General features: G+C 58.4%; 1 protein-coding gene across 2 annotated transcripts in view; it reads left to right on the top strand.

Moving 5' to 3' along the window:
- The first annotated feature begins 6466 nt into the window (after positions 1 to 6466).
- Positions 6467 to 24887, top strand: part of MGAT5B (alpha-1,6-mannosylglycoprotein 6-beta-N-acetylglucosaminyltransferase B) — a 65891-nt gene continuing 47470 nt past the window's right edge. The window contains exons 1-3 of one of the 2 annotated variants that reach the window (XM_044247348.1): positions 6482 to 6716; positions 10431 to 10543; positions 18725 to 18866. In XM_044247348.1, coding sequence (XP_044103283.1) covers positions 6649 to 6716; positions 10431 to 10543; positions 18725 to 18866 — 323 coding nt within the window. In that variant the 5' untranslated portion in view covers positions 6482 to 6648. Of the gene's footprint in view, positions 6717 to 10430; positions 10544 to 18724; positions 18867 to 24887 lie in introns of both variants that reach the window. The other variant, XM_044247349.1, reaches the window with a different exon arrangement.

The following is a 24887-nucleotide window of genomic DNA, read 5'->3' as shown; positions in this document are numbered from 1 at the left end:
CTAGAAAGACCCAGCTCATCAGGAAGGGCTCTGTCCATATACCGTGGATTCCGGAGGTACAGGAGCCCTAGGTGCCCTGGCCAAGCGGACACTTGTCTGGTGTTTCTGCTCCTTGCCCCTTGGGCATCTGGCTCTCTTGGGTTCCACAGGCAAAGTGGGTTATGTCCACAGGACGCCTCTACAGAGCGAGTTAAATGTAGTGGTTACACCACAGTCAACCAAAGTAGCGCTGAAGGGGAAACTCTGAACAATGCCCTACAAATAACTATTTCCCAAAATGGACAAGGAAATGACAAGGTCATTAACGTCAGGCTTGCAACGTCTCAGGCTGGGTGGCTTGCAGATGCATGGTGTGTGTCGGGGGGATGCCGGCATTGCTCAGGGAGCCCACTGCAAGTCTGAGCCTACCTCAGGTCCCTCAGCTCCGTGCCTGCTTTCTCTAAGAGACAAGAGGAAAGAGTATATTCATCTCCATTGGTGAGGTTTGAGGACAACATTGAACCTGGTTGACAAACTCGGGTTAGGAGAACGGGGCATCAGGGCCAGGTGGACAGACCCTGCTGGCCACAAGCAGGCTTCCTACCATCTAGGGTTAGGTTCTAGCTGTTCAAGGGAGAGCCCTGTGTCCCACGATTGTGTTGACTCCTCCCCTGGTCAAGGACAGCGGTACCCTGAGGACACCCTGGGCCAGGGCTGCCTCTTTTGTGAAGGCTCTAGGGAGAGTCCATTTCCTTTTTTTCAGCTTCAAGAAGCCACCCGCATTCCTTGGCTCATGGTCCCTTCCTCCAGCTTCAAAACCAGCCATGGCCGGTGCAGTCTTTCTCTTGTCTCACCCCTCTGACACTGACTCCGACTTCCATATTTAGGGACCCTTTTGATCACATCAGGTCCATGCAGATGATCCAGAATGATCTCCCTATTTTATGGTCAGTTGATTAGCAATCTTTTTTTTTTTTTAAGATTTTATTTATTTGAGAGAGAGAATACTTAAACAGGGGGAGCCACAGGCAAAAGGAGAAACGGGCTCCTTGCTCCCTGCTGAGCAAGGACCCCCTGCTGATCGATGGGAGACTCGATCCCAGGACCCGGGGATCATGACCTGAGCCAGAGGCAGACGCTTAACCGACTGAGCTACCCAGGCGCCCTTAACAACCTCAATTCTGTGTGCAACTTGAATCCCCTTTTGCCATGCTGTGTGACATAACACAGATTCCAGGGATCAGGACGGGACGGTCTTTGGAAGACCCTGATTCTGTTAACCCCGCGTGTCGGTTCCGCTGCTCCGTGAAGCCAGAACAACTATCCAGAGAGAAAGGGGCCATTTTTTTTTCAAGCTGCCCTTGGAACAAATTTAAGTAAAATAGTGACATAAACATGGTAATGTATTTAAAATCCCCAAGTCATTTCTGGCACCCAGTAGGTGTTCAGTACATGAGATCTCATGATTATGTTCAGTGAAGGGCTCGCCTCTGTCCCCAGTGCTGGGATGGGGCTGATGGGGGAGGGTCCCTTCTCATCTGTCCCCAGCTTCTCTGCCTCCCAGCCCCCATGGGCATGCGCACATGTACGCGCGCGCGCACACACACAGACACACGCACACATACAAAAACACAGACGTGGACACAGACGTAGCAGCTAACTTCCCTGCAGAACAGGGAAAGTCCTCTAGCTCTGCTTCCAGCTACCACAAGCTGTGTGGCAGAATGGCCTTCTGGCATAAATAAAAATAAACCCCAGACGCTGCTTTTCAATCAGAGGATTAGCCTAAATGTTGTGAAACAGAAAGCATGAAATATGCATTGGAGAAACAGCTCTCCCCACTCCTCGGCCTCCTTGCATGGCTCCAGGCGGCTGGCGTCTGCGTGGGGTTGCTTGTTCCCACCCGGTGAGGCCGTTGATGATTTGTGCACAGTGTCAGTAAATGCTGTTATGACATTATTAATGCTCCGCACTCTGGCGAAGGACAATGGCCTGTTGTCTCTTAATGTGCTGTCTGCGGCTGCGGTCACAGAGCATTAAGTGAGGATTTTAAACACCATCAACTGTTGGTTTCCTTCTTCCCTGTTCCTGCCCAGGCCCTGTCTGTGAGCTTCAGAAGCAACCTTGAAGCCTGGAGAATGGGGCGGTGGCAATCTAGGCTTTGATCCCCAAGAGGCTTCCGGGGAATAATCGGGCGGGGGGTTGCGGGGGCATGCGGGGAGCCCTTGAGTGCACCAAGGAGTGTTGACCTCTCTTCGGGGGCAGTGAGAGGTATTTGCTGTGGGGGCTGGTCCCAGAGAAGCTAGGCCTGCTGGGCGGGCAGGGCTGGTGGGCTCCCTGCTTTGCCCTCAGCTGACACCCCAGAGGACCCGGATGCCAGACCTCTAGTGAATTTTATTGGTCTTGCATAATGTTCTAAAAATATTGAGTCCACATTTTACAATTATGCGGCTGCACGTGGGAAGTCCAGATTTCTGACTCTTGAAATAACTGGGCCCACACAAAACAACAGTGCATGTCCCCTTTGGGGACCTCTGGTCCTTGGCACTGCCTAACCGCCGTGGCCACTTCCCACTAGGTCCCTGCAGTAGGCTGAACAGTGTGCCCCCCCAGATTCAGGTTCACCTGGAACCTTGGAACATAATCTTGTTTGGAAAGAGGATCTGTGCAGAATATAATTTATTAAGATGAGGTCAGATTGGAGTAGGGTGGGCCCCAATCCAATGACTGGTGTCCTTCTAAGAAGAGGAGAGGACACGGAGAGACACAGACAGAGAGAAGCCCTTGTGGTGCTGGGGGAGAGACTGGGGAATGCACTTGGCAGCCAAGGAGTGCTGGGGGTCGCAGGCCCCGCCGGATGCCAGCAGAGAGGCCTGGGCCAGACTTTCCCTCAGGGCCTCCACAAGGGACCGCCTTGGCCAAACCCTTGATTTAGGACTTCTGGCTGCCAGAACTGTGGGAGAATCACTTGCTCTTGTTTTAAGCCCCCCAACATGCTAGTTTGTTATCATGGGCCTAGGAGACAACTTCAAGCACCTTCCCTTCTTTGCCTGGCTCACCCCCAGGGGTCTTGAGTATGGTAGTCCTGCACAGTATACATCACCCACTTCCTCCAAATCCCTTCCCCAGAGTCTTGCTTCCCTTCTCTGGACAGAGGCCCTCCAGCCTGGCCAGGGCCTCTTGCTTCTTTGGGGGGCATGGGGAGGGCAGTGGGGGAGAGCCAGGAAGTGCCATAGTCGAACTGCCCAGGCTGTAGCAGTCTATGCCCTGATGCCCACGATGGACTAGCCTGTGGTTCTGTTTGTAGCCTCAAGAGAGAAAGAGTGAAAAGGGGATGTTTTTGGAGTCTGGTGTGACCTGCTGTGTCAGTCCTTGGATGTGCCCCCAATTCCTGCTCCACTAATCTCTTCTAGCTTGCTTAGGGTGGCTCTGGCTCCTTCTCAGAAGGCCATGGCTATTTAACTAGAACCATGGTTCCCCATCTTGGCCAGTTATGTCAGCATAATCCATGGCATTAAAAAAACCAATGTGCCCAGGCCCCAACTTTGGTCCGGAATCGAGGTAGGGAGCTTCTGTTCCGTTAGGTTCCACAGGGGACTCTGCTGGATCTGGGCTGGGAACTCTGGCCTGGAGGGTAGGGGCTTGGCTTGAGTTCTCTGGAAGTAGGTTCTCAGACAAGGATGCTAGTGCCCGTAGTTTATTTCGGAGGTGACCCCGGGAGCATGAGGCAAGGAGGGGATGAAAGCGAGCTCGGGGTGTGCATTGGAGCCGGCCACCACCACGGGCAGCTGGAGCGCGTGCTCTCTGCGGGAACTCTGAGATGGGAGCCAGTGTGGAATGTGCTGGAGCATCCCGCCTGAGGAGGGGTATCTGTCCATTCCTCGACGGCTGCTTCCGGGGCTTCAGTGCCCTGGCGCTGCTGTCCTGCCCTTGCACGCTCGAGCATATTCCCACAGCCAGAAATAAAGCCTCAGGCAGTGTCGCATGTGTCATCGGTAGTCTGCCCTTTGGCCTGTGGAGGCGGACGCCCAGAGAAAGGGTAGGGGCACTGATAGCGTCCATGCAGGTAGACAGGAGCGGGAAAAATCATAATGGCCACACCGCAAGGGCTCATAGGCACTAGCTGCTGCATTTTCATGTCCCCCTGGGAGGCAGGCTCTAAAGAGCTCAATCAACGGCCAGGGAAACTGAGGCACCAAGAGAGCGTCCACAAGGTTGCATGACTAAGGGTGCACAGACTTCCTCCTGATGTCTACAGCAGACAGCACGCAGGACCATTTACACTGATCTTTACCATGGGGGGGTCGGGGGGGTGCGGCAAGAGGGGAACAGTCTGAAAAGAGGCGGCTGGGTGGTCTGGCTCGGACCATGTCTGCCCCATGCCTCCCTCCCTGGCTGCAGGAAGGCACCTTCCCTGCCTACCTCAGAGGCCACGTGCTAGAGGGCAAGGCCCAGAGGGGATGGGGAAGACCCACTCCCACCTTCTGAGCCAAACCAGACACGGCTGTGACTTTCTTCGCCTTTGGCCTGAAGTGCCAAAAGCATGAACACCCCCCTCCCACCACACCCTCCCACCCTGAGCTTACACAAGACCATTGGAAGGGCCATTTCATTCCTGAGTGTAGATGTGGAGTTCACCTTGACATCCAGGGTGTAAATCGGTGCCTGGGCGTGTGGCAGGTGTGGGCCGGGCAGAGACCCCTTCCCTTAGCTAGCGCCTGGGCGGGCCTGCCACGAGGCCCGCTTCCCGCTGCCGTTTGTCGCTCCCCTGCACAGAGGCACGGTCAGCATGTCCTTGCTCAATGCAAATTTGCTACCTAGCTGGAGTAACACGTTAATCCGCCAACACCAATTCATCATCAGTTTTCACATTAGCAGAGAGCAAGGCGAGATAATGGAATGCGGGACAGGTGAATTTTGATGAAGAAGGAGCAGGAAAAGCTGGAGCATGAGTCATCGCTGGTGAGAAATGGCTCAGACGTGGGGCTGGGAGGTGGGCTAGCAGAGGGGATAGAGGCGAGGGCCCTGCTAGATGGGCCCCAGGCTGGGTAGATGGGAAGTAAAGGTTTTCTCCTCTTCAAAGCCAGGCTTTAGAATCACTGCTGGGATGGCAAGACCCTCAGGGTCATCCACGTCCTTTAACACGTGGTCTGAGGCCTTGGGCTCTTCTTAGCAAGGTGCCTCCCTGTCTGTGCTTGGTTGAGGTCTGGTGGGGCAAAGTGCTGTTTCTGCCTGAGTGCTTTCTCGAATGTGAATGCGGGTCTGGCTTTGGCAGCTGCCCTGCTTGGTTGCTCTGGGAGAAGCCGCTGACCCCCCTCCGCTGTGGCAGACGCATCTCCAAAATCAAGAGGTGGAGGAGGTTGGGGGAGAGGGCACGCACATGCTTCCTAGAGCTGGAAAGAGCCTTAGCTGACTTCGGTCACTCTCATTTCATCGTGGAGAAACCGAGGCTTTGGAGTCTCCCTGACTTGCAGCCATCAGCCACTGGGTAGTGGAGGCTCTGAGACCAGAACCCAGGTCTGCCCCGCGCTCTGGCTGCTGGGCTCCGTGGAAGAACCCTACCAGTGCAAGAGGCGGAGTTTGAACCCAGCGCAGTGAGTAAAGGGGAGCCAAGGGCAGTGTCTTCCAGAGAGGGCCAGAGGATGGGTGAGGGCTGCGAAGTGACCTCACAGCTGCTGGGACCAGGGCAGAAGCCCCGGTGTAGGGTGTAGGGGTGGGGGTGGGGGTGGGAGTGAGGGGTGTGGAGGGGGGTTACAGAAGCAGCAGGAGGGGGGCTTCTCTCAGCACCAACCTTTTCAAAGCGGCCCTCGACCCTTGGGGCTGCTGGCATGCGGGTTGCTCTCGAAAGCGGGGCTGAGGACGGTCACAGCTGGAGGGTGGCGTAGGGACCCCCGTCCCCTCCCCCGTACAGTGGCCGGGAGGGCGCGCTGCCGGGAGGCGGCCACGAGGTGGCGCCGGCGCGCCGAGGAAGCGAGGCGGCCGCTTCTGGGCCGCCCCAGCAGCGGCTCCGCCGCCTCCTCGGAGGAAACAATGCGGCGCCTCCCCGCGTAGCGCGGCGCGGGGCCGGACGCCGGACACCCGACACCCGAGCGCGGGCCGCCGAGCGAGCGGGCGGCAGAGCGGGCGTGGGGCGCCCTCGTCGAGAGCCATGGGCGCGGCGCGGTGCCGGGCCGGGGTGCGGCGCGGCCCGGAGGCGCGGGGGCCCGGAGCGCGGGGCCGGGGCCGCCTCTAGCCGGCACCGAGGGCGCGGGCCCGGGGATGAGGGCGCCCGCGGCGGGGAGCCCGTCTGCGCGCCGCGGCGCCGTCCCGCCCAGCGAGCGAGCCCGAGCAGGCAGACGCGCGGCCGGCGGTCGGGGGGCGCGCCGCCTCCCGGCCCCAAAAATGTGAAGCGGGGAGGGCGGAGACGCAGAGACGGCCGGGCTGGGCGCCCTCGCCGCCCTCCGGCAGCCGCGCCGTTCCGCTTCCCCGCCCGCCGAGGCCGCGCCGACTCCGCGGGCCGCCGCGAAGCAGCGAAGCCGCCGAGCTCCCGCGCCCCCCACCCCCGACCCTCGCCTCCCTCGGACCCGGCTTCGGCCCGCAGCGGGTTCGCGGCCCGGACGCGGCGGGAGCAGGGCCCGGGACGGTGCGTCCGGCCTCGCCCGCGGCTCCTCGCCCAGACAAGTTTGAACAATGATCACAGTCAACCCCGATGGGAAGATAATGGTCAGAAGATGCCTGGTCACCCTGAGACCCTTTCGGTAAAGTTCTCTCCCGGATGGCGCGGGGAGGTCTTTTTCTCCGAGGGGGCGCTGGGTAGGGGTGGGCGAGGTCGTTCCCCCAGAGGGTGCCTGTCCCAGTGGCAGGGGGGGCGGTTCGTTCTTCTACCCTCGTGATGGCCAGCGGGGCTGTGACAGGGATGGAGCCGAGGTTCGGGTTCGCGTGGGGAGGGGTGGGCAATCTGAGACGTGTCTCGAGTTGGTGTAGGTTGGAGAGGACTCGGGATGCGAGGGTGGGCATGAGGGCAGAAAGCACCCAGGTTGTGGTCCTGGGCCTCGGCCCAGGATGCCTCTTTCATGCTCCTTGGGGTCCTTCCCACTTTGCAGACGGCCCCACCCGGCGGCGAAGTTAGTGCGCTGTGCAGGGCGGCAGCCCCCCCCCCAACCGCCCGCGTGCGCGTGGAGCCCTGGGTTGAGTCCTCCACCTGTGCCACTCCTCTGCCCCGGCCTTCTGCTCGCACTCCCCTTCTCGCGGCGAGGTGCGGACCTGTCTCCAACGGGAAGGTTCCCGAGATTGGAGCAAGGACCTCTCCCCGCCGTTCAGCTGGGAATTAGACCCTGGATCGGCAGCGGTGGAGAGCTGGTGGCAGGGGCGGCGCTGCGGAGCCCCAGGGCAGCGGAGCCCAGACCTTTGGGGACCTCTGGAGGCAGGAGAAGGGGAAGACCAGTGCCCCCACCCCAATCAATATTCCACGTCCAAGGCTAGGCAGGGTTGGGGCCACGTGGGGCTGGCTGGTCCCTGTTGAACCCATCCAGGGGCCCCCAGAGCCTGTCAGGGAAGGGGCAGCTCCTTCCTCTCTCTGGAGCCTGTGGAGCCCGCCTGCTGCCCAGGTCTGGGAGGAGATGCTAAATGATGGGTGCCCAGAGGGAAGGGAGAACCACCTTGCTCAGGGGGGCTGGGCAGCAGAGGGTGCCAAGGGAGGGGTGGGGGGTCGAACTCCAGAGGCCACAGGTGGGGTGTGGGTACCATCCACCCTGCAGGGGCAGGAACTGGGCAGATGGATTTGGGTAGTGGGGGGGGGGTTGAGTCCCCGCCCCTGCCAGGACCCCAGTTGGTCTCCCTCTCAGCCCCTGACGGGAAGATCATGGCTGAGGTGTCTGTGGCCTCCCCAGCTCCTCCTGGGTGGGCCGGCCCTCTTTTGTGGAGCTGAGGAGACCGCTTTGGGGATGGCAGGGATCATGATGGACCACCACTGTCTGGAGGATAGAAGGGGAGGATTGTAGAGCTGGTGATGCTGAGGGTATGGTCTTGGGCAGCAGACAGGGAGGCAGCTGGAGCTCTGACAGAAGGTTCCCATGAGAAGCAGGGCAAAGCAGGGCGGGAAGCGGGTGTCTCTGGAAAGGGCCTTACTCCTCCAGGGAAATCCTCAAATCCCTGGCTGACGCTGACTGTTTAGAGGGTCCTCTTCCCAAGTCTGCCGCCCCATGTCGACCCCGCCCTACAAGTCATGGGAGGGCCAGCCAACTGGGGTGTCAAGCTCTGGCTGGGTGATTTCTGGTGCAATTGGAGGCGGCTGCAGGAGCCAGCACCATGGACAGCGCCCGCTCCCGGGAGCTGCTTCCTTCTGGGGTCTTGGCCCTTTCCGGCTCTTATCTAAAGGCAGGATTCAGAGGTGAGATTGCATAGGTTCCCCTCCCTTCAAGTTGTGTGTCTTCGCCTAGGGTCTGTCTAGACTGCCCAGAGACTCACAGCCACCCATGGAGTCTTTGTGTCCCCTTCAGATGGGGGGGGGCTGCCTCCCACCACGTCACCCCTACTTGTTTTTAAGGACAGACTGGAGGCCCTGTCTCCTCTGTCTCCCTCTGGCAGGACTCTCATTCTGTAGTTGCTCCTGGCATGTTGCTTGAATAGATACAGGAGTGGACGAAACCATTTTAACTTGAGTCTACTGTGAATGGCCCTAGGATTGAGGTCTGGCAGAGAGAGAGGCAGATGAGGTGTGCTGGGGACTTCAGATTCTGGGCGAAAAGTTTAGACTCCTTTTTCACAGCAGGACCTGCAGCCCAGGTCCCTAGCTCTAAATACAGTCCCACAGCTGTGGAGGGGGTTTGGGGAAGGAAGGGACCATAAACTCGAGGAGTCTGTCCTTGTCCTCAGGCTGGGAGGACGAACAGCTGATTCCCTCAGGATCTTCCTGGGTGTGCAACCTCTGACCTCCTCCACTCTTTCTCTGGCTGCTGTCTTGAGAGCAGCCTGGCTTCATCTTGGGTTCGCAGCGCCCCATCCCCAAGCGTGGTGGAATTCAGTGAGGGGACCCTCAGAGGTGAGGGGGCAGCGGCCATCATGCTGTCTCACTTGTCCTCCTTGTCCTCTCCCAGGTGAAGCCCTCAACGCTTTCTCTGCCTTGGGGGTTCTGCACCCTCTCTGGTTTAACCTCTAACAGCTTCATTTAAATATGGGGTGGGAATTTTGTTGCGCTTTTATTTTCTTCTGCAATTGTGTGTTTTCTTTAATGGGCTAAGTTTTAATTAAATACCGCTCTGCCAGCTTCGAATAATGAAGATTAAAATGCATAAAGCAAGTCTTGCATGGAGATACAAACGAATGTGGGGTTGAGGCTGGCTGGTGGAGGTGACAGGGCTGGAGGCCTCTAGCATGACTTGCGGGGGCTCCCCGACATGAGCCTGGCTTCACATGAGATGGGCTTCCTCATCCTGGCCAGGGTGGGGGGGCTCCCCTTTCATCTCTATCAGCGTTACAAGTCCCTCTGATCCATTCAAGGTCCCAGAACACCTCCATCTCTGGCCTCCCCAGTGCTGGTTAGTTCAGTTCCCCCTTTGGGACCCAGCACCTGGTGTGGAAGCAGTAGGAGATGGGAGTTCCCTGCTAGCCCCCTGGGGCCACCCCAGTGCCCCACACCTGAGAAACAATCAGATGTGTGTTGAAGGAATGAACAATTGTCCTGTTTAGGGTGGCTCTCCTGACCTGTGCCCTTTGAACTTGTGCACAGGTGTCCACTCGCTCTGACCGGTCCAGTGCACACAGCTACCATGTGCCTGCCTGTTAAAGATGTGGGTTAGGGAGAATCTGGGCCCTGCCCTTGTAGATCTTCCCCTCTGGTAGGGATGGGGGCACACCATCCCCCTTGAACGCGATAAGGAGGTGTTCAAGCCAGCTCATGACTGATTGCTGTGGCAAGACCCGTGTACACAGTGCAGAGCCGGGCCCGGGTGACTGATGGGATCCAGGTGGGTTTCATCTGGACCAATGACTTGCCCTCTGGCTGGCATCAGCACCTGCTGTTTGCATCTATACCAGCGGTTCTCAAACTTGAGCAAGGATCAGGACTGCCCAGAGAGCTTGTTCGAACACATTGCTCGCACCACCCCCAGAGTGTCTGATTTGGTAAGCCCAGGAATGGAGCCCCAGATTTTGCATTTCTAACAATCCCAAGGTGATGCCAGTGCTGCTGGTCTGGGGATCACGCACCGAGGCCGCGCTAATGAGCCAGGCTCTATCTGGAGGCTGGAACTTGCCCGAACTCTACCTGTATCATTGTCCCTTGGGGTTTCAAGTGAGGTTCTCGGCCATCTCCCTGTCACGGAGCGCTCTTCATTCTGAGCTCAGCCCTGGATCTTCTGCCCCCATCCATCGTTCCATCCTCGCTCCCCCACCCACTCATTCGTACAGAGCCCTTGCTGGGTGGGGGTGCTTCCCACTGGCCTGTTTCCGACCTGCCTTCTTGCTCTCTGCAGGCTCTTTGTCCTGGGCATTGGCTTCTTCTCACTCTGCTTCCTGATGACGTCTCTGGGAGGCCAGCTCTCGGCCCGGCGCCCGGGGGACTCCCCCTTCACCATCCGCACAGAAGGTATCTTGGTGGGGAAAGGGGAGTCAGAAGTGGGTGCCTGTGTCTGTGGGTGGAGGGGAAGGAGGCCTTTGAACCAAGCAACTCAAGGGACTCTCTGGGGCTTTGTCCCAGGGATCCAGGCCACCTCATCCAGGGACGTGGGAATGGATCGGGGCCTTGGCTTAGGCTCTCTGACCCCGCACACTGCTTTGGCTTTGGTCCTGGCTGTGATCATCAGGCTTCTTCTGATCCAAACTCTCCGGCCAGGGAAGGGCCTTTGAGTCATGGCTTCCCAGGCATCAGAAGAGGCTGCTGGAGTTGCTTCCTTAGTGTGTGTGTGGAGGGGCGTGTTCTGAATATGACCCCTGTCCCTTCGAGACGCATACACTCTGTGCTTTTGACCCAGGCTGTGGCCACAGCCGAGGGGGCCAGGGCTGGGACAGGGGTGGGGGGTGGGGAGAGGCGGAGGGCAGGCCAGGCCCTGAGCTCAGGTGTCTTATCTCTGAGATTTGCCACATCGTCCAGACCTTTGTGGCTCCTTGCCCACGTGACACTTGTGAGGCAGCGGAGCAGAGGTTCAGAGCACGGGCTTTGGGGATCCAATGGACCTGGTGTGTACCCTGGCGCATTATTTCCCAGCTGTGTGCCATTGGCCAAGTCACTTAACTCGCCTATGGGATTGAATGAGCCCACGGCATGGGGGTGTGATGGGGTCCAGGGCCCTCCCCCTTTCTCTTTCTACTCAGTGAAGAATGGCGAACAGTGCAGAGTCCAGCTTCATGGGTCTCAGGGGCTCTTCTGGTCACTGCAGGAGGGAGGAACACAGGTGTTGGGGCAGCCAGGGCAAGTAGGTTTTCTGGAACTCCTCAGCGGGTTGGCTCGGTGGGCTCTGGGCATGTCTCTGTCTGAAGTCCGCTTTCTCAAAGCCCCAGGGCCCAGCTGTGTGGCTGCCCTGTTCCCAGTGGCAAGTATACCCTCCAGGAGCGTGGCTGTTGTCTCAGGGGGCGCTCTGAGGGGCACTTGTTATGCCATCTGGCGTCTCATCATTAGATTTGTTCCTTTGGTTTAACACGTACTTCTTTAAACTTGCAAAGCTCCTGGCAGGAATTCCACATCTATTAGTCATTCAAGCCTGAATGTAAATGAATGTATCCCACCTCTGACTCGCAGAGTTGCGTCAGTCTCTTCTGAGCCCCAGTTTTCTCCTCCGATAAGTGGGGACGAGCCCTGTGTGCCCAGGGTTGACGTGAGTCGTGCTGAGACAGCACGTAGCAAGGGGCTCGAGCAGCATCTGGCGAATAGTCCAAGCGCCGTCAATATTTATTGTGTTCAGTTCGAGATGGGGACACTGCAGAAAAGGCTGTTTAGGGGAACGGGTGAGGGGATGCTGGGATTTCCGCACAGGAGACGGGCGTGAAGGAGGTTGAGGCTGGAAAAGGGGGCAGGGGGCGGTTGTGAAGGCGCACTTGAGGGGCGGCTTGGAGAGAGGTACTGGAGGTCTCGGGTCGATCATGGGGGCCGTGGAGTGTGAGGAGACAGCGTCTAGGGAGAGGTGCTCAAGCCACTCCTGGAGAGGGTCACGCCTGCCTGGGGGGCTGCTACGGGGGCTTGAGGAAGCGGGACCTCCAGAAAGGTAAGGGATCCAGGAGGTGGGGATCGGGGTCTGGGGGAGGAGGGGCGTATGGTTGGGCTCCAGTCCTTCTGCTCGTTTCTCTGGCAGGGGATGGAACCAGTGGCCCAGAGTACAGAGGGCTTGTGGGAGCCCTGCCGAGCCGTGTACTGTGCAGCTTTGCCTGGTAGGGGAGGTGGGAGGCCAACCCCAACCAGATCTGCCTCTTAGGGGTGGGCAGAGCCCTGGAGGGGAGAGCACTTGCCCAAGGTCACCCAGTTAGATTAGAGGCATGTGTGTGTATATGTGCACACGCGTGTGCCCGCGTACATGCTCAGGCTTTCCATCGGAGCGTAATATCCACAAGATGAACGCATGGTGCAGCCAGCAGCCAGCAGCGACGACCAGGAAACGGCGCGTGAGCAGCCCCCGGGGTGCCCTCCCCGCTCCGCTCACCCAGGGCTTCCCTACGGGTGTCAGGACCCTGACTTCTCACAGCACAGGGCTTCGCCTGTTCTTCAGACGTCGTGAGGAAGGAATCGCATCGTGGCTGTTCTTTCATGTGCGCTGTTTCCTCTCATTACTCCACTTGAGAGGGCCGTCCCCGCTGTGTGGCCGTAGACGTTTGTCCCCACTGCTGTCGTGTGAACTCCGTTGTGTGAAGGCCCCGCGTGATGTGTACCCACTCGACTGGCAGTGGATGTTGCTTCCAGTTTGGGGCGTGTGGCTGGTGATGCTAGGCACATCCTGCTCCCTGTCTTCCGGGCGCACACGCATTTCTCTCCCGGACGCGGAAGGCTGAAGTTGCCGGGTCTCCTCTCTCGGGACATCAGTTCTCAGAACAGGTTCAGCCAACTCAAAGGCTTTTCACATTTCCTGGGTCCCTGGGCTGGAGGCTAAGCGCCTAGAATGTGGAACTAAAGGTGGGGAGCGGGAGACAGATGGGGAGGGAGGCCTCACCCTTCTGGAGACCTGACCCTGGCTCGGTCCCCTTCCCGATTATCTTTGTCCCCCCTGGTTTCTTTCATGCCATTGGATGAAGTGGATTTTTTTGGAGAGACCCAAAAGCAGGGACTTGGAAGAGCCCCAAGTTTACATTGTGGGTTTAAAATCCTGATCTTGCAAAACACGCCTCCTCCAAAGACACCCTCACGCTGTGCCTGGAGCGGCCCTGCAGGAACCCTGGGAGGTGCGAGCTTTTCTGCCTAGGAGCCACACGAGCGGAGGCCTGGGGCTGGAGGGTGGTCAGGTGGAAGGGGCGGGAGGGGGAAGGGGAGACTGGAGGTCAAGGGTGGCGGTTGGGTTGTGGCGTTGCATTGGTTCCCCTGTCTGTGCAGCCCCAGGGCAGAACTGGGAGAGGGAACCTCTGGAAGGCACTGCCGTTTAGTGGGGGGAAAATCCTTGCACAGATCAGCAAACTGTCTGAGCACAAATGGGGGAAACAATCTGTCGTGTCCTGGCCCATCAAGCCTGGGAGGGAAGTGGGCCCCCAGGACGAGGCTGGGGAGGGCTGGGAGAAGCAGGGTGTTCTCTAAAAGGAGGGGGGCCTGGCCATAGTCTCCGTGGACTGTGGTCTCCCAGCAAAGGCTCTGGATTCCCTTCTAAGCCAGGTTGTATTTTGTGATAAAGTTCTCTGGGGATAAAAATGTAAGAGGCATCTTCTATATTCTGCATATTTGTCTTAAGATTCAGGAGGGGGAGGGAGGCTAACAGGAAGCGTGACTCCAAGTCTGACCTGATTCCCTCTTGCTGTAGGTGGGCCTGCCTCAGGCCCTGGGGGCTTTCTCTCCCAGAGAAGGAGGGGGTTTTGCCTGTGCAAAACAGACCCCGGTGCCTTCTCCCTGCCTCCTGGCTGCACTTCCCCTCTCTTGTCCTAAGGAGGAACTTGCTCTCCTCTTAGGGGCAGGGGGTGGGATGTGAGCTTGTGTCTCAGGCCTCTCTCCTGATGTTGCCGTGGATTCCCCGAGCATGTGTGGCTGGCTCTTCCCGGTCTCTGTCTTGTCTGGAAGAGGTAGCGGTTAGAGGCCATCGCTGGGGAGAGGCCTGCGGGGGGGGGGGGGGGGTGTTGCTCAGCTGTATGTGGCTGCCCTGAGGTTCCCCGGGGGCATGGCCCTTCCAGACCTTCCTACCCCCAGCTGGGATTCGAATCTGGGGAATAGCAGAAAAATATTTCCTTGCTCTGTAGCTGTCTCTGGCCTTGGACCTTGTTGTTAGGGAGCTCATCCCCTCAGAGGCTGGTGATGGGCGGGTGGGCCAGGGCGCAGGGCCTGTCCTTGTCTCCTGTGCTGCCCAGAGCCCCAAGCCTCAGTGACCTCAGCTGGCATCTGTGGTGGCTGAGTGTTGAGGGACACATGTGCTCATTTCTCCAGCTGGGCAAACACCTGAGTCGCAGCCCCTATCTCAAGGGCCAGAGAGGTCTCTCTTATCTGGTGAGTGGGGGCTCCTTCAGTTTCTAGGAACCAGCAAGAAAGGGTTGGGGTGGGGACAAGACAGGAGGACAAGGCAGGGGACAAGGGAGGATTGGAGAGACAGAGGAGCTTGTCTGTGTCTGGAGGGGTGGGAAGGGGCGGGGAGGGGCGGGGAGGGGCTGGGCCTGGATGGGTCATAAAACACCTCAGTCTGTAACCAGAAGGAGCCGTCTGTATCTCTCGGTGCCGGCTTTCCTTATTTATATGGAAATATGGAGGGAGGGCATGTGAGTCCCGAGATGTGTTCCTGGGGCTTCACATTAAATACATTTCAATTTAGCTGACACCGGGAGCGGTAAGGTGACTCAGGGCCAGCCGGGGCTCAGGCTCCGCTGATAGTCGGGGATGGGCGGTGGCCTCCAGGGAGCCAGCCAGGGAGCAGATCCCACAGGAAGCTCCCCGGAAGCGGTGGGCAGCTTCCAGTCTGCGCCATCTAAGCCCCAGTGGTGGGGGAGGGTCTCGTGGTCTTGGTCCAGTCTGATGGAGGTGTCCTTACTGACCCATCTGAGAGCCGCAGTGTGTCTCCTTAGAGGCGTCCCTAAGCCCTTGTGTCTTCTGGGGTCACTCTTTCTGTTGACGTGTTTAAAGAATTGGCTTAATCTCTCCTATTTGGGGCCATGCAGAGCCCCACAGATCTCCAAGGACTCTCTGGGGGGGCTTATGTGTCCCTGCTCACCTCCTCTCTGAGCTTCTGCTTCTGTGAGTTATCCTGCTCAGTTTGTCCCCTCCTGTGTCGTCTGTGTCCCTGACATTGACCTACTGGGAAGGGCACCCTTTCCCCCAATTCCTGGCACAGAGTAGGGATGATGGCTTGGGGGCTGGGACCACTGGGACGCACAGAAGCAGATGACAGTTCCCTCCTGCGTCCCACAGCTGGAACCCCCCACCCGACCCCACATTGCCCTCTGGCCGCCCTGCCTCCCCCGCCTCTGAGTCCCTGTGCCTTGTTCTTGCTCCTCTTCGCCCAGGCTGAACCAGAAATCTCCAGTCTTCTGACTTGATATGCCATCATTTCGCTTTCTCTCTGTCTCACTGCTCTGGGCATCTAGACTCCTAGACTCTGCTCTGGCCCACCCAGGGGTTAGTAAAACAAAACTGAGCTTTCTCCCTAAGGGGATTCTGCTGGCTTTTATAGGAACAGCCTTTCCTTTCCTGTTACCCTAATCTCGAGAGGGGCGGATAGGGCAAGAGCCAAAACAGGAGTCCCGGCCCATAGAAACTCAGGGTTCTGTAGTCCAGTGCCTCATTTATAGGAGGAGAAACTGAGGCCCAGAGAAGGAAAGTGGCATGTCCATCCATCCTGCACCCATGTGCGGGTGACAGAGCAGGGGGCGTGCAGGCATTGTTACTCCCACCCCAGCCTGTCCCCCGCCGTGGTGCTGCCCCGGCTCTGCTTGGCTTCTGGGGCAGCTCTGGGCCAGATGGGGCCGCTCTTCTGCTGCCTGTGCTGTGGGGCTGGGTGCATGGGGGGTGGCAGGGGGGCAGTGTCACTGAGGTTCCAGGGAGGGGTTCAGGCAGTGAGGAGGAGCCAGGGAAGCTGGAGATGAGCTAGGACAGAGGGACAGCAGTGTGACAGGGCAGAGTGCCATGCCTGAGACATTCTGGGGAGCTTAGCACTGCTCCAGAAGCAGTGATGTGGGCTCGGCATTGTCAAGGGGCCGTACCTGCAGGAGCGAGCTGCTGCCCAGGCTCTGTGGTCCCGCTGGGCCTGCTTGCTCCGACCAGGTCATGGTCGGGGGGCCTTGGTTAACAAACTCTGACTTAGGGTGTCCCCAGCTGCAGTCTTGCTCTCGTTTTCTCATGCCATACCTTTGAGGAAAGGACCACCCCAACCTGCACTGTAGCATTGGCTCATCAGGGCTGCCCAGGGAGGGTGGGCAGGCTGTGCACTGCATAGCTCCAGGAGTGGTACCAAGCAGTGGCCAGCTCAGATCATCTGATTTTCCCTATTTTCTAGCTGAGACGATAGGAACCCCACCTTGTTTTACTCTGTGCTCCAAGCACCGGTTGAAAGCCACATACTACGTTTGGATGGATGATGGACTTGGGTCGGGGGTCCCAGGGGTGAGAATGGTTTGAAAGACTAACCATCACCCCTAGCTCTGTGTTGTTGAAGGAGAGGGGGAGCTATTTATATCTTCTTGGACTGATTGACTAACTGGCTGAGGACTGAGCGAGTGTGCTGGGACGGAGGGGTGGAGAAGCTTGCTTCACTTAGCACAGTGGTGACATTGCCCAATCCCGACCGGTTTGTTAAAAATCCACCCAGGTTTCTGAGAAGTGAAAGTAAGAAGATTGCTAGTTATTTTAGCTGCTGGTGCAGAGATGGGCTAGAGACTATGTTTCTTTCCTTTCTTCCTCTAGATATGCATTTTTTTTTATCAACACCCGAACTCACCCATTTTCATTCTTGGGCAGCTGTGTGTGTGTGTGTGTGTGGTGCTGGAGTCAGGGACCCTAGCTTTCGTAAGGAAACTGAAGCTCCCTGATGCTCCAGATTCCATGGCTTGTGAGTGATGGCTCCCGGCTCCTGGTGGCCTCCTTTCTGAACTCAGGTGGACCCAGTCCTCTGGGGAACACAGGAGGTGATTTAGTCAAGAGAGAAAGCGGCGAACACCACTGGACCAGGCCGGGCCCAGAGCTGGGGGTATGGGGGACAAGCAAAGTGGAAATGTCACAGGCAGCCTTGGTAGCTGAAGCCTGTCTTAGCCCCCTGCTCTCAGTTCAGTCCTAAGCCTGAAGCAGGGGAGACCAGCCCCTCTGGCCTCTTCTCTTTTCCCCACCTCTGCCCCTGGGTCCCTGTGGCCTGCCATGCTCTCTTCTGCCCCCTCCTGGCACTGTGACAGCAGACAGCAGATAGGACTTGGTATTACTGACTTGAGTTGGGGCCCCAGAGGCTGATAATGTTGCTATGAATGTCCCTTGGCCACAGAGCCCCACTGCGGGGGGGAGGGGGTGCGTGATGGCAGAGGCAGGCGAGAGCCTCTCTGAGCTCACCAGGCCTGGCCCCTTCTTTCTGGAGAAGCATATGCTGCGGGTGCCCCAGCCCTTGGCTCCTGCTGTTTCCGAGCACTCAGGCTGACTCATGGCAGCTGGTGAAGGCCATTCTTTGCCCAGGGCTTCTTGTAGCCACTGCCGCTGGCTGGCTACCCTCCAGCAGGTGGGGAGTAGCAGGAGTTGGCTGTCTCTGCGAGCCACCCTCAAGCAGTGACCAGCAGGAGACGGGCTGCACATGGCTCAGGTCCCTCACCGCTGGGCAGAGGACTCTGGGACAGACTCGGCATCTGCTAGTCTCCCCAGGCTGGTGACTCGCCCTCTCTGGGCTGTCTCCCCTTCCCTGTGTCACCTCTCCACTCCCTCACTGGGGTTTCCTTTACCTCCCAAATGCATGACTTGTCCTTAAATCCTTGTCTCAGGGTTTGCTTTTGGGGTACCCAACCTCAGGCCCTCCCACCCCCCCAGAAGCCCCTGGAAGCACTCAGGTCACCGTGACTTGGCTCATTTGGTGTGGGAGGTACAGAGCTGGCTCTTGGGCTTTGCAGGGAACCAAACTGGGGATTGCGGTGCCTGGACCTGAGCATCCATGGACCGCTAGGAGGGAGTTAAAACCCTCACATGAGGGCGCCTGGGTGACTCAGTCGGTTAAGCATCTGCCTTAGGGTCAGGTCATGATCCCAGGGTCCTGAGATGGAGCCCTACGTGGGCCTCCCTGCTCAGTGGAGAGTCTGCTTCTCCCCCGGCCCCCTGCCTCGTGCTCTCTCTCTCTTGCAAAAATAAATAAATAAAATCTTGAAGAGAAAACAAAAAACCTTCACATGATTTGACTGAGATGAGGTGTACCGCTCCATTCTGCAGGCCCTGAAACAGAAGCCCAGAGACGTTAAGATGATCTCAGTGCCACCCAGCTGGCAGAGAGCAGGGTTGGCCTGGGGCTCTGTTCCCCGACACAATGCAGTGGGGGAGCCCCTGACCTGCAGCGGTGAGGGGTGGGGTGGGCTCACTCTCCTGAAGCCTCCTTAGCCTGCAAAAGCGGGGGTGGGGTTGGAGTCAGAGAGCCACCAGGTGGCTTCAGGTGGCCCGCAGGCCGCAGCCGAGCCTGACCGGGTGCCCGCACTCTGTCCGCAGTGCTGGGAGGGCCGGAGTCGCGCGGCGTCCTGCGCAAGATGAGCGAGGTGCTGGAGCTCATGGCGAAGCGCATGGACGCGCTGGCCCGGCTGGAGAACGGCAGTGAGCCGCACCGGGCTGCCGGGCGCTTGGCTGCGGACAGGTAAGGGGTATGCGGAGGGGGAGGGGCCGTCAGGGTGGAGGGAGGGGCTCACCCCGGGTGCCCACTGCTGGTGGGCACCGTATCAAAATGCGCTCCCAGAGCAGGGGTGGGGGGCCCCTGCCGGGCAGCCGCCTTTCGGCCAGCCGCGTGGAAACGTTTAAGAATGCAGAAGCAACCCGGTGTTACAACCCTGGAGCACGCGCCCGCAGCCATACTTAACCCCCCCCCCAGCACAGGCCCGCAGCCGTACTTAACAGCCTACCCTTTTGTCATGTTAGTGGCCTGACGTCCTTTTTTCCTTTTTCCTAAAAATCGCAGACAAAAGCTGGAGGGCCCTTTCCCGGCTTTCCCGCAGGGACAAGGGACTTCCTGAGTTAGGCGTCCGTTCTTCGAGTCCGCGGTAACCGTTGGCATATGCCTCCTTTGTACACACACACACACACACCACAAACACGGGGTGTGGGGTGTTTGCTGGCCCCATGTGAGTGGATCCCACAGCACGTTTCCCGCACCTGCGTTTTCAACACGATAGCCTGGAGCTCTGTCCACGTTGACGGTCACGTGTGGGATGGGCGTATGGGTAACGTGGCCCGGCGGTTGTCCTCTACCAATGGGCCTGGGCCATTTTTGCCAGAAAGAATTTCTTGGTTTTTTCATTCTAAATATTCCCCTACTGAGTCTGGAACATCCAGAGGTCTCTGAGAGTTGGTGCCGTGGTCCCTTGTGCCTCAGCAGTGGCCCCAGAGCCCCTGTGTGAAACCAAATCATGTGTCTTGGGTGTGTGAGTGATCTGGGACCCCCGAGAAGGAGGACGTGTGAGGTCAGGGCCATCCTGATGGGGCGCCTTGGCCCTCAGGTTCTGCTGTGGAGGGCGGGGCTTGCCGCCCACACCGTAGGGAGATGATCTGCACTTGACCTCTTTTCAACACTGGGGTTCCTCGTGGGGTGGATTTGCTCCATGTGTTCCAACTGCTAAAAAGTAAGTTTGAAACCCACACTTTACACGATTTAGCAAAAGCTGTACCTCGGCCAGTGTGACTTGCTAAAATTGTTCTACTGCTGAAAAATATTGTTGAAATCCACACTTCCAGACAATTTGTAGGAAAGCTGTGGCCTAGCCAACGTGTGTGATGGAAAAGCCAAGGCTCCAGGCGTTTCCTGTTTGGAGTTTGGCTCAGTTGGTTAAAGTGTCGGTGGGCCGGTCCTGGTCATGGCGGGACCCTGGCTGGCCTGAGGCAGGGGGTGTGGGTGGCGGACCCCTCCTGTGGACTGGGGTTCCTCTGCCCCGTAGTCTGCCTAGGTCGGGCTCTTGGCCATGACACCATCTCACAAAGGCCCTGCCGATGGAATGTTCTGGAGGCCCAGTTGGGTCACTGGATGTCGGCGTGACTGCTTTCATATGAGGTGGCATTTACCAGAAGCTCACCCAGGGCCTGGTGTCACCCTTACTGCGTCGTACCTCAGTGGTGTCATTGGTCCCAGGCCCGCTTTACGGGTGCTTCCTTTTCTGCCACAGCGAGGGGGGAACTGAGGCCCAGAGAAGGTCAGGATCTCGCCCAAAGCTGCACAGCTGCTAAGGGGCTGGACCTGGCTCTGGGCCTGGGCCAGCAACTCCAGAGCCCGTGTTTCCCCCACTGAGCTCTTGATAGCCATTCACGAAACGTGCGGCTGTGTGTGGGTTAGTTTTTATTCCTTTGCAAGACGTTTCAGATCAACGAATTCACAGCCCAGGGACAAGATACCCTTTGTTAGCTCCTTGCATTGATTTGTTTTGGTTTGGAAAACGTTAGGCACTGCAATGACAGTCCGGGGGCCACGTGGTGATAGTGTTGGGTGCTTCTCCCAGTGCGTGCTTGGCTCCTGAGCGGGCTGCGTGACCGGGTGCCGGGCGGATGCTCTCTCAGCATCCTGGACGAGGATCTGACAGCAAACTGAACTGATCGGCTCACGAAGTATATCTTGGACCTACAAAGTGCCAGGCTTGGCCAGTGGTGTTGGGGCCCAGTGACGAGCCTTGTCCTCACTCCGTCAGAGAAGATGGACAGGAACCAAGAAACAGAAATAAGGAAGACAAGTTTAGTCACAGTGCCTGCTCTGAAGGGTTAGGGACGGGTGCCATGGAAGGAACTAGTCACATGGGGAGGTCTGGGAAGCCCTTTCTGAGCTGGTGGTACTTAAGCTTGATTCTTTGGGAATCAAGGAGCCAGCTGTGGGAAGGAGCCAGCTACAGGAGGAGCTGGGAGTAGAGAATTTGAAGTAGAGCGAGCAACAGGTACAAAGGCCCTGGGGTAGGCATAAGCTTGGTATGTTGGAGGAAAAGAGCCAACGTGAAAGCCGACGTGGCGGAGCAGTGTGAGGGACAGGAGAGGCCCACAGGGCAGGGGGCAGCGGCTTTGTCAGCTGTGGTGAGACCCTGGGACACTATTCTGAGAGGTGTGGGAATTTGCCAGACGGCTTACCACCAGGGAGTGCTGGGACCTGGCTTCTTTTTTAAAAAGAGCTCCAACCACTGTGTGGAGAAGGGAGGCCCGGGAGCTGGTGGCAGAAATGGGAGGAGGTAAAAGGATTGGGCTCCCCTGGAGCTCCCTCTGGGGCACGAGATCATTTTCTCCTCTGTGCAGAGAGTCCACTTTCCTCTCGCTGTCTGTGCCGCTCTAATCCAGCCCCTCACCCTCATGGCATCTTTTGCCCTCTCCTGCCTGCCCCCAGCTGTGCTGCCACCTCTCTGGGCTGCTGGCTCAGCCTCTGCCCACAGGGCTGCTCACCAGGCTGAGGGCAGAACACCAGGCCGCTCTGCCTCCACGAGCATCCTGCTGTGGGGGCCAGAGACGAGGGTCAGGCGGCCTGTCTTTTTGGGCGGGGGGACCTACTGTCAGCTGGTTCAGCGTCGTCTCTGGTTTCTTCCAGTCCTGGCCTCTGCCTCTCTCCCTCCTTCCCCTGCCCTGCCCTTCATCTCCTTCAGAGGGGAGTCCGCGCCACCTCCTAGCTCCGTCCCGGAAAATAGCAACCATCCATCAAGAGCAGCAGAGCCCATCAAATCCCACAGGCACAGCCATAAATTGCAGGGACATTGTTGCTTCTGGTTTCAGGGAGAGAAATGGTGGGTGTGTTCAGGGCATGGGGGGGAGGGTGCTGCTTGCTCATGCCTCGCCTGTGCACAGACACTCCAGCTCCTGCCCCGTCTAAAGCCCCTGGACTGACCTATCCGGGCTAGGCAGGAGGGAGTCCGGCAGACGCGCGCTGCTGTGTTTCCAGCAAACTGTTCACCTGCACTTGGAGTCCTCACTTCGAAATGATCCGTGGCCTGAACAACCCCCACGGTCCTCCCCCGGCCCTGCTGGAAGCTTCTGGACTGTTGCCTCCTACCCATGGTTGGTATGTCCTCAGGGAAAGCAAATCTGCTTTTTTAGCCTAGGAAAACCTAATTAGGGGTTATTTGCAGATTTGCTGCGAATGGCATCATATTATGTATCCTAAAGCCAAACAGTAATGATCTCCGAATTTCCCATAAGGCTTCTCTGCAGTAGCAGAGACGACCAGCATCTTAGGCTGTTGTTATTCGAGTCAAATAGGAGACCGTATCTGCTGGACGCTTCTGTGTGTGGAGTCTGGGCCGGGGTTTCTAGACTCTGTTCTCAGAGGGACCCTGCTGGGGAGGGGCAGCCGCACCCGGCTGTGTGCACAGCGAGAGGCTCAGCAGGGCTGTGTTGGAGAGTCCGTAGCTCAATGCGGTGAGGGGCAGACTCGGGGCTGCATCCTGGCTGCTGCCTGGCTGGGGGTGCCGGGCCGGCAGCAGGTCATGTGACCGCTCTGAGCCCTCCTTGTCTCTGTCCTCATCTGTCAGTGAGAGAGAATGCTGGGGAGTGGGGGGAGACCCTGCCTCCCCCTCCAGCCCCCTCCTCCTCCCCAGCCCTGTGGTTTCTCTCCCTTCCCCGCTGGGTGAGCAGAGAGAGAAGGGGCGAGCTGATCACATTTGGGAGGGCCTAGAATCCCCAAGGAGGAGAGGGAGCTTGGGGTGAGTCTGCTGGAAGTGGGGGCGGGCGTTTCAACAGAGTAGCAGGAGCCAGGTGCTCCAGACGGAGGCAGTGAGCAAAACCACCCGTAAGGCTCAGATGTGGGAGGAGGGGCTGGAGGACCTGGTGGGTGGGGGGGAGCGAACCCCGAGCTTGAGGGCTGCGAAAACTGTCTACAGACTCTATACTCCCCAGTTTATGTCTTTGGTCTCAAATATCCGCATGCCCGCCCAGCTGGGTGTCCGGGGAACAACTCAGATGCGGCGTGTTCTGGACACACCTGAACCCCACTTCTCCCCAGCCCTCTCCCTCCAGGCCATGCCAGGCCCAGCCTTTCCATTGTCTTGACCCCCAGCCTTGGAGTCAGCCTCGACCCTTCTCTCTCTCACGTGTGTCCCGTTCGTCCGCAAACTGTCCCCACCTTCAGAAGGTGCCCAGAACCCCACCTGTCTCCACTGCCCACCACCCTTGCTCTCCTCCCACCGATTCCCAACTCAGCAGCCAGATTATTTAAAAATACCAATTCGGTCAGGAGCCTCCTCTGTTCCCCACCTCCCCCGTAGCTCCCTGTCACACCCAGTGGCCCATGACCCCCATGCCCCCAGCCCCCTTATCTATCTGGCTCCTCCCCTGCTCTCTTCCCACTTGCTCCCTGGGCTGCAGCCCACCAGCCTCGTCACTGTGCCTGCAGCACAGCCATCCCCCTCTGGGCCTTTGCATAGGCTGTGCCCTCTGCCTGGAATGCTCTTGTCTCCGATCTGGCCGGGTGAAGAATCCATTTTCTTCCTCCTGCGGTTTTCTCTCCTGACTTCCTTCAGTTTTGGCTCACGCATCACCAGCGGGTCCTTCCCCGAGGACCTGTTTTGAATTGCGCCCCGTCTCCCTCATTCCCATCCCTTTTCGTTCGTCGCCACCTCACCCCGTGTCTTTTCATGATTTGCTTGTCCGCTGTCTCCGGAGCTGGAACAGATGCCCTGTGAGGGCAGAGTTTCTTGCCTGTGTCACTTCTGGATCCCAGAGTTCAATCAGCAGTCGTCGGAGGGAGGGAGGGAGACGGGGGGAAGGGAAGAGCGGCAGTGTGCGCGCCCTCGGGTGCCCTGGGGGGTTGCGCCTGTGCCACTGTGCGCGGCGGGACAGCAAGACAGAAGCCAGGGGCGCTGTGACCACCACCAGCCACCCCGGACGAGTTCCGTTCTGGAAGCCGAGGAGGTCGGCCCATCTGGGAGGGCCCGGTTACTGCCGCGTGGCCTGTAACGACCTGGTCATACCCCACTGGGAATCTGTCTTAGGAAGAGAATCCGAACTTAGAAACAGGCGTATGAACAGCTTGGTCCTTGATGCCTTTTTTACGGTGTCAAAAAGCGTGAGCAGTGGGAGGCCTGGCTGGCTTCGTCGGTGGCGTGTGCGACTCTTGATCTCGGGGCTGTGAGTTCAAGCCCCGTGTTGGGTGTAGAGATGACTTAAAATAAAATCTTAAATCTTAAAAAACCTCACAGAGTTGGAGCAACGGTTGGAAGGTCCCCCAGCGAGCCGGCAGCACGCGGACCCTGGCGGCTCTGCTGGACGCTGCTTGTGCCGCCATCAGATGGGATGTGACAGGGACCGGCCGGGATTCTAGGGGTAAGGGACGGCGCGAAGGGCAGGTTTTACAGTTGCGAACAGAGTTGGACTGCGCATGCGCAGAATTCAGCAAGAGCCCAAGTACCGATACTCAGTGCAGCACGTCACGATCCCTGTCCCTGGGTGAGGGGATGAGGGTTTTTGCAATTTCCTTATGAAAAAAAAAAAACCTCAAAAAATGCTTCTAGACATTCTTGGCCACCTGTGGCCCGAGCCAATAGCCTCTGGGGTCTGCGTGGGAATGTGGGGGGAGGGCAGGGCAGGGAACAAGTGACCCAGGAAGGCAACTCTGGGGGCTGCTTTCAAAGGCTTGCCTCAATGTTGTCACACCCCGTGCAGGGCCCTCCCTCCCAGAACAGCCTCCGGCTGGAGGTCGGGGCACTGGTCT

This window comes from Neovison vison, chromosome 5, assembly GCF_020171115.1.
Source record: "Neovison vison isolate M4711 chromosome 5, ASM_NN_V1, whole genome shotgun sequence".
NCBI lineage: Eukaryota > Metazoa > Chordata > Mammalia > Carnivora > Mustelidae > Neogale > Neogale vison.
Note: the sequence above shows the minus strand (reverse complement) of the source record. Positions and strands in the feature narration are given on the sequence as shown.